General features: G+C 39.0%; 1 protein-coding gene across 2 annotated transcripts; it reads left to right on the top strand.

The window, feature by feature from the left end:
- The first annotated feature begins 162 nt into the window (after positions 1 to 162).
- On the top strand, positions 163 to 8,988 carry LOC5511776 (golgin subfamily A member 6-like protein 22). 2 transcript variants are annotated; one of them, XM_032381148.2, is made up of 6 exons: positions 163 to 285; positions 2,814 to 3,200; positions 4,023 to 4,280; positions 4,827 to 4,994; positions 5,574 to 5,654; positions 5,791 to 8,988. In XM_032381148.2, exons 1-6 carry the CDS (start codon positions 178 to 180, stop codon positions 6,073 to 6,075), a joined length of 1,287 nt encoding a protein of 428 aa, XP_032237039.1. In that variant the 5' UTR covers positions 163 to 177; the 3' UTR covers positions 6,076 to 8,988. The 2 variants fall into 2 exon arrangements, with proteins under 2 accessions (XP_032237039.1, XP_001632158.2); XM_001632108.3 differs by lacking the exon at positions 163 to 285 and adding an exon at positions 893 to 1,426.
- Positions 8,989 to 9,203: the final 215 nt, after the last annotated feature.

The raw sequence follows: 9,203 nt of genomic DNA, 5'->3' as shown, positions 1-9,203 counted from the left end.
CCTCTGACAATGTCCCATCGACCTATCAAATTTAGGGGGGGGGGGGATGTTCCCAAAGCTGATTTTGAAGGTCAAGGCTTATTGCAAGTCGGCACATTCCTCATTGTCTATCACATGATCAGTTGAGTTTTATTGGTCAACGACTAACGCCAAGGCCAGTCTTCACGTGAACAGTGCATGGTGAAGGCATGCTCAAGCTGTTTGAGACAATGTGGTCCATGGACAAAGTCATGTCTCGAAATTAAAAGGAAAGACAAAGTACACGTATGTTCCATAAAAGGAGCGGTGAGTGTGTTAGCCTACGTTTAGCTACGTGTAGCCGCTATTTTCGCAAGTCAGCGGCAACACGTAGGCTATGAGTGTGTTCGTATTTTGAGCTCGGAAAATCGTGAATCGTAAATGTTTTCTAGCCTTTTTCCTTGTGTTTTCTGGGAAAAGCAGACGAAATGTTCGTATACCGATTATTATATGTAATTTGTGTACCGAATACCAAATATATCTGCAATAAAGCCAATTTCTTGAAGTCGTTCTCATAGATTGTTTGGATCCGTTTTAGCCGTGATTTATAACCTTTTAGGCGATTTCTCTCCCTCATATCGTAATATCCCTCCACACCACATTTTATTACGAATACTTCGTCTGGTTTGCCTGTACTCTTGATTTTTATACTTACTGGCTGCAATGGTTTCATAACATCAGAAGGAAGTTATATTTCTACCGGATCTTTACTGGGAGAAAACCTAAATAATATAATAAAAGCGAAAAAGAAAATGTTGAAGCAATTAATGATTTAGAAAAAAATATGATGTCATTACACGCGGGTTTCCTGTGACATCCGCTGGTGGCTTGGGCACAATAAAAAAAATCCCCTAAAATTCTAAATCGATCGGGTGGGGGCTTACCCGAAAGAAAGGAGTATATATTTGTCGGCGTTTGTGTCCGAAGAAAAAGTAGAAGTGCTTATAGTTCTCAGTTTTTGCATATGGAGATCTGATCGAACTTTATTCAAATGATGGACGTTGTAAATGATAATAACATGGACCAGGCAAGCGCTATGGAAATTATGGCGGACACGAACAACGATCAGCTCAAGCTAAGCGTTTATTACCTCTTGAAAGAGCTACAAAAACAGAAAGCACAAAATGCTGGGGTACAAGCCCTGAGCGAGAGACTCGAGACGAAATCAGAGGAATGCAAGGGTTTGGAATCGAGGGTAGATCAATATAAAGTTCTGTTAGCAAGAGCGGAGAATCGGCTTGCACAACTAAGTTTACAATCGGGTAAAGGACCGCACGCTGCGAAGGGAATTATTACTCCGGGCGTTAATAAGAGAGTTGTAGAAGGTCTTACACGTCAAAACACTAAACTAAAGATAGCACTATCGAATTTATTGAAGAGGGGACCAAAAAGCGTCGATTTAGCAGAGGTGAGTTTAAATATAAAAGCGAGACTAACTTCGTCAAACGAATTTTTCACTTCCGGTGCGTATTGCAAAAATTCCAAAAATTCATTTCGCTGAAATAGATTGTGAAGAAATATAATAATAATAAGTGCACAAATATTTCTTAATCTATAATAGATTCCTATGCGTTGGTCTACTTTTAGAGGCCAAGCGTCGCCTCCTTAATTAATCTATCGGTCGGGCGAGTTTTGCACCAAAGCACATTTAGTAATCCTGTATGTTTTCACTGTATTTGTTCTTTTTCTCAAAGTTTTGTAATACTTTTTGTTCAAAACTATGATTTTGAATGGTTTATGCTGTATAAGAATGTGTTTTTTTTAGAAAATAATGACGGATAGGATCGAAAATGAACGTGACTCTATCTTCTTTGAGGGCTATTTATAGTAACAGGGGATTCCCCGCCCGCCATCTTGGATTCTTGATTGATTTGTTGTTCGGGGAAATTTCCCGTTTTTGTTCACGAAACCAGACAGCCAAGGGCACGGAAATAGAAAACGAAATGCACAAACAGGAATTTTGAACAGATCAATGAAGCAATTGTGTGTTTCGTAAACATTTTACTGTAGTTTAGTTCTCGATCACAGATTGCAGTTTCAGCGTCATTATTAGCTTTTAGAATAGTGACACGTAAGAAGTTGTCTAGTCAACACTTGGACTTTCGAAATATTCTCATAAATATACAATATTTGTAGTTTTGAAGTGTGCATTAGGTAGTTTTCTGAAGTGGTTTTTCAATGTTAGTTATCCTAGTTATGTCTTTACTTAGAAATGTAAAAAAATATAAAAGATATAATCAATGTTCTTTAACTTGGATACAGTAGTTGGTACATGGCTGTCAAGGTTTTGGACCTCATCACAAGCCTAATGTTTGTGAGAATGTTCATACATTCTCTGTATTCACCCACATTGGCTCTCTTGGTTTTTTTCTCATATTTACTCTATTTCACCAGATCTCATAAGATTTCTGTCCAAGTTGGGTTAACAGCTACATACCTGTCAACCTCCGAAAATCTCAAGGCTTGAGAATTTTTGGGGGGCAGGGGTGGGGATATAAATTTTTTTTGGGGGGAGGGGAGGTTTAACCTTGCAGACGTTTGCCGTATAGAACGCTCTTGCGAACAAATCCACTTAAAGATCTCACGATGGTGTTAGATAAATTGCGCTACGCAAGGGAATTGTTGTTTCAAATATTTTAATAGAAAATAGGCATAATGACGATTTTCTATAGAAAACATTTTCAGAAGCATGGCAAAAAATCGCAAAAAAGTTGACAAGTATGCAGCTATGGTGGAACTTGGATAGGTACTACTGGAATTACTACTAAACTTGTTTTTCTTTTTTATGTCAACAGGAAAACCTAGATCTAACTAACATGGTAGTAGCACTAAAAGATGACCTAGAAAAAGCATTTACTGAAAATAAAGAACTCAGGGACGCACTTCTAGCGGTTGAAAATGATGATACTCAGAAACTCCAACAACAAGTTGCTAATTTGTCTGCAAAACAGTTAAGTACGGAAAGGACCCTCAGAGGACTGCAGACATACTGCGATAAACTTGTTAGCGAAAATGAGTGGCTGAAAAAGTCAAACGAGAGCATCTGTAAGGAGAGAATCGTGCAGGTTGCGCAATTAAGAACTGAACTGGGTAGTATACCAGATACAAATCCGGAGGTGAAGGAGGTCATGGCACAGGCATATGGTGGTGATGAAATTGATGGCAATGCTGAATCTCTCAAGGTATGAGATACGTTGTTTAAACACATAGTATGCACCTTAGGCAGCAAAGCTTTTGTGAACAAGGCCCTTCCGTCTATAGACGATGCACGACAATGCTCTGGGAAAATCTGGCTTTAAATCTATAACTCCTCAAGTGCATGCCCTGTTATAATATAAATAATGATAAAAAGGACACTAAACCGGAGGTCCCATCTTCTCAAGCTGCACTACACTAACCTGAACCGAAGGGACGTAAAAGAACCACTGGGGACGCAATAAACCCTCTGGCAGTGACTACACCCCCAGTGACAGTGCTTACTAACCGAGGGCCATATTTTAGAAAACTGTATATTCTGTTAAATATGTTACCCTCGATAAAAAAAGATTAAACTGAAACTGTAGTAAGCTCTTCATCCTCTCTGGGTCCAGAGAGAGATAGCTATGCCACCATGCCGGGGGCAATTCTGTACTCCTAGGAATAGCACACAGGTTCTTTAAAGTCCCATTTACATTCTGAGTGAAGCATTTAAAGGACAACACTTATTTATTTTTTCTTAACCCAAAGACTGGAAACACAGAGAAACATTTTCAACCCACTTAAAGTGTCTCAAAACATGTGAAGATATTTAGATAATAATCTGAACATCAAGTGCTTGTACCTTGAACTAGTCACACTAAAAGTGTATCAATACTTCTTAAATTTAAACACTTGGTTTTGCTAGGTTCTTATCTTTTTTTCATATATATCGCTTACAAACTATGGCTTTTGTTGACCTAATACTCTTCTTTTTGTTGCAACTTGACAGTTGTGTTAAAAAATTATCTTCCTTTTCATTATTGCAGAAAAAAATACAAGAGCTGGAGAATACAATCAAACACCACGAAGAAAAAACTGAAGTTTCAGATCAAGAAAAGGAGAAGTTAAGGGAGAGAATAGCTCTTCTTGAAGAAGCCATCTCACACCGTCAAGACAAGATCCAAAGACTGGAAGAGAATGGGTCTACTTTGGACCGTAGACTAGCCGAGATCATGGAGGAGCTAGAAAACCTGAAAAAAGAAAATGAGACTCTCAACACTGAAAAAATACTCACCCAACAACAGGTATGTTCTTTTGAGTGAGTATTTGAATAACCCTTGTTTTTGTTTTCACTTAATAATGAAATACAAATAATGTGATGAAATCTCGAAATAACCATAACAAAGTTTATACTTTATTTATCAAACCTAATTAGTCGATGGAAATGGATGCTTTTTCACACTGGCAGCAGGACAAAAACTCTTCAGCTTTCAAAACATTTTTTGTAAAAAAAAGCAAATACAGCACTATTATAGCCTAGGTCAAACTCTATTTTGCTGAAGCTGAATATCTAACCCCGTCCTTCCCCCTTAACCAATGATGTCTTATTTGTCAGCAAATTGTAAGAAACAATCCCACATGGGATGTATAATACACATTTGTGCTGATTGTTAACTTATTTAATGTTAAAAAAAATTCTTGTTTTGTAAGTAAATCTAAATTTCCTTTTGATAAAAAGCATCATTACAGTACCTACACATGAACATACTATTATACATTATTTTCGTAATTCTGCTGTCTCTTTAAGAAAATGTGGTTAAAAAATTTTTTATTACTTTTTTCCCCTATAGTGTTCGGTTTATGAGAATGATTTCAAGATGGAAAAGCAAGAAAAGGAAAGGTTAATGATCGATTTTAAAGAAATCCAAGAACAGCACAAAAGGCTCAGGGAAGAGAACCAGCGCTACCAGGCGATGGCAAGGCATCTTGAATGGGAGATTCAAAAGCAGAAGAGCAAGGTTAGTCAACTTTATTGACATTTAAATGCTTGACATTGGACAGACTTAGCATCAATTATAGCAAGAATAAGTTTTAACCATTTCCAGATTATTTTTGCTGGGAAAAGGGTTGGTGGCTTGAGTACAGATAGCAATTTTCTTTATTTAATAAAAGTGCTGATAGTGCCTCCACTGTCCCTTGTAAGGGGCAGATCTAGGGGTGGGACCAATTGGCCCCCTGCCCCCCTCCCCCCTATTTTCAGATATTTTGCTTAAAAAAAAGAAGAACAATAAATCTGCCCCTCCTTTTCTTGAAACTCTTGCTTTGGCCCCCCTTTTTTGGTACTCCTGGATCTGCCCTGCTTGTGACTTGCCCTTTAGCTACCTTTATAAGAGTTCTCCCAACACTTTATCATCTGAACCCCATACAAATTGTATTGGATGAGTCAGACGTCTAGATAGCTGCAGCAGACAGACCTGGCGATTTTCAGCTAGTGATTGCAATTCACTCATATGAGCCTACAGAATCACCTAGTGCGTCGTAGGGTTTACATTACAAGTCTGTATCCTTTTTAAAATATGTTATTGTTTTTTTTTCAGACTCCCTCGCCACCACCACAAACTCAGTACTCACCCTATTCTTGTGCTCCAAGAATGCCATGGACACCAAGTCTAATAAAGGTTAGCTTTTATTTAAGAACTCTGTAACTATCTTCTTTCAATCCCAATATCCCAAGCCCCCAAGGGAAAAAAATGACTTTGGCAATGGCCTGATATGTTTTTCCCTTCTAAATGTATGACATATTTGTCATTTTAGAATGAATTTATGGGTGGTCTAGTAGAAGTAGATGGTCCCAAAGAAGATCCATCCAGGCAACAGCGCCAACAGCCACTCAAGAGACCACAAGAGACCACACGAGACCCCGACCCCAACTTATTTGAGGCACAGGCCCAACAATACTCGCCCAGGACAAGGCCATCCCAGACTCCTTCAAGGAAAACATCCCAGCATAGTTACGGTGGAATAAAATGTCCAGTATGCGATGAGATCTTTCCGCATGATCAAATAGAAGAACATCTAGTCGACTGTGTACCTACTTAGATCACTGATCAGAAAGTCGCCCACTTGTCCATTGACTAGGTAAAGCAACTTACCTGGTCATAGTACCAGGCCTAGTGATGGCTTGCTTTCCTGGCATATGGCCTCCTGGCTAGCGGGCTAGTAGACGACTTTCTGATCAGTGGTTATCCCTGGTACATACTACAGTGTAGGGCGGAGTTACGTCAGGCCGAAGATGCCATACGAGATACAAAAGACCAGGTATTCCAGTTACTACAGAAAAGCTGAGACTATTGGTCTCTGAAGCCAAAAGACCTTCACTTGTTTGCCCCCTGAAGACTAGAGGCTAAAGCCTCTGGGTTCCAGAGTAAAACCTTTACATAATCGAACAAACATCAAGAATTTAACATTCGTAAAGCGTAGTAATGAATTCTGATAAATGATGAAATCAAGCTGTTGACATAAAAGCATTCTTACTAAGCGAAAATGATTTTAACGGAAAATATAAGTGAAAAGGTTGTTGATATACGTTTTTGGCCTTTTATTTTATTTTTTCCGTTAAAAAGATTTCGCCATAAGCGTGGGGCGTAACCACGAGGAGGGCGTGGCGTCTGGTTACACGCCCATATAAGAAATTAGTTTTTGCTCCCAAAATGTATTTTTCTCAGAGATGTATAATTCGGCACTACGCTCTTTTGGTATTATCACGTACTTGTCTTCTGGTTATCATGTGAAGGTCTCAACCAGCTAAATGCAATCACATCACACAGCAGAACGGTATATTGTCCTATTTAGGACGGCACACGTTTTCGGGCACTTTCCATTCGACGCATGATTTCTTTACAGCGAAATCGAAATTAGGTCGTTTAGGAGGGAATTTGTTACTAAAACACAAGCGTCTCGTATCGTTGTCAGCCTTGCTTTATTTTGCTTCAACGGTATTGTGTTTCGAATAAAAAGTGTCCGTAAATCCGCACCATCCGTAACCAGGCCACATTCTGTACCATAATGCAATACGCGATGCATTTTTTTCGCTTCGAAAAATCGCTTCCTTTCTTCGTCAGCGAAAGTAAGACGAGGAAGGCTCGCAAAGACCCCTGGGTCTTTGAGCATGGGAGAGGTGGGGGCCTGGGCACAACTACAGAGCCGTGCCAAGCGTCGCAATTGAATTTTAGCTGAGCGTTATGCTTGGCTTAGTAATTGTGAATTTGAGCGTTTCTGGTAGCTTTATCAATTTCGGTTACTGGTTGTCTTGGAAAAACGCACGACGAGCGAGATCTAAAAAAAATGAAATAAAACAGGGAAATGATGCGAGCTTTACAAAACTGAAACAGCGAATTGGCTTGCCAAACTTTATGGCGACGTATTTGATTGACAATCACCCAGGTAACCGAATTGTCGCGGTATGGCTTTCGAAAGGCGAAAATGTTTCTAGATGGAAAAGTAGGGGATGGGTAGGGAGTGGGGGTAAGGTATCGCGGGAGGAGTTGAGGAGTCGGAGTATTTTAAGATTTAGTGCAGGCTAGTCCACTAGGGTTTCACCAGACAGTTTGAATGATGTTTGGGATAGGCGTTGTTGTAAGAAGTTCGTGTTTTTCTTTTGTCTGGTTTTGGAAGGGATCTGGAAAGCTTCTAAAAGGCCTTGAGGTCAAAGCCATGAGACTACTCAACAGCCACTCAAACAGCCCAGGTGGGCTACCTTTGGTGCGCGTATGAGAAAGAAGAATCTTGATACAACAGCAACTCATTTAGTCATAGATAATAAAGCATTTATTTTTGTTGACTGTTTATAGCGAGAGAAGCTTGCTGTATGACGAGAGATGGTGTAACATAAAATGGGGAAAACATGTATATAGTAAGAATTATATTAACACTAAGTTAAACAGCCTCTGTCAGCCGCCATTTTGTCATCCTAGCAAAGAACCAAGCGTGAAAAAGAATCCCTTTCCATCGGCTGATTTGAGGAAACCAAAGCGATGTTTTTGACTGAATTTGATACATACATTATAAAATTTTGTTGTTAGATAGTTATTTCGAGATTTTAGCATTATTTTAGCATTATGTGACTTTCAATATTAAATGAAAGCAATAACAAAGGTGTGACTGACATGGGCACTTTAATAAGCCGTATTATTGCGATTTCAAATATCTTGGAAACTCAGAGTTATAATTTCCAACTGCTAAACCGCTTTTTGACTTCCGTCATCCAAACTGACAGAGGAATTACATTTGCTGCGCTTTGATTGGTCATCACTTTGCGGAAAAGGTAAAGTGATTGAAAACCATTTCAGTGCTAGTCAATGAAAAAGATTCAAGGAGTGAATGCGGTTTAGCCGTTGCGAATTGTCGACGAGAGCAAAGGTTTTGGAAGCGGGCAAAGAAGTCTGAAGAGACGTATTACATGATTGACATTAACTTCTCCAGGCAATCAGCGTTGTAATGAAAGCTCCGAAACTGATTGTCAATCACCTTTGCTTCCTTTCATATGGCGGGCGTTACGCTATTGTTGAACATTATACAACCGATATTTTACTGCTACTTGCACGGTCGGTTTTTTGAATTTGTTTATAATATTATTTAGGGAGTATTGGTAAAGTGTGCATCTCCTTGCAGTTATAATAATAATAATAAGTTTATTATACCAGTAGCAGATTACATCTGAATTATAGGTATAGTCAGCATTACATAATACATTAAAGCGATACATTTAAGGCGAATTTGTGCAGAAATTTCCAAAGCGGTCAGTGTTGGTTGGTTTCACAATTACATTGGCACGAGATCTTAAATTATATGTGTAGTTCAATCTATCTATACGATTCGTTACAAGGTTGTACAGCGGGTTGCTGGGCGTTAACGACATTATGAGTTTCTCACAGTTAAGCAATTCTACAACGCTTCAGCATGCATATACTACTGTTTGTTGAACAATGATTTAAATAAAACGAGTCATAGTAACCTGAAGTCCACTGTCATCTTCTTTAGCACGTTCTCGGTGGTTTGGGGGGTCTGCGTGTGCTAATCTTTATACTAGTCTTGGTCGCAAAAGCGCTAGTTAACGTCGTGTTAGGTTTAAACAAACACCTACTTTAAATGGGACAAGATGACACTTCTTGTTTCCTTACATTTTTTATCAATGGGAAGGTTGGAAGACAGACTCAGTCCTAGCACCT

Source organism: Nematostella vectensis, chromosome 11 (genome assembly GCF_932526225.1).
Source record: "Nematostella vectensis chromosome 11, jaNemVect1.1, whole genome shotgun sequence".
NCBI lineage: Eukaryota > Metazoa > Cnidaria > Anthozoa > Actiniaria > Edwardsiidae > Nematostella > Nematostella vectensis.
Note: the sequence above shows the minus strand (reverse complement) of the source record. Positions and strands in the feature narration are given on the sequence as shown.

Bases quoted from the DNA above. Each gene is read 5' to 3' on its own strand.
- LOC5511776 (XM_001632108.3), top strand. From the start codon at position 1,010: ATGATGGACGTTGTAAATGATAATAACATGGACCAGGCAAGCGCTATG. The intron at 4,281-4,826 runs GTATGTTCTTTT...TTTCCCCTATAG, and splicing joins AAATACTCACCCAACAACAG to TGTTCGGTTTATGAGAATGA. The intron at 5,655-5,790 runs GTTAGCTTTTAT...TTGTCATTTTAG, and splicing joins GGACACCAAGTCTAATAAAG to AATGAATTTATGGGTGGTCT.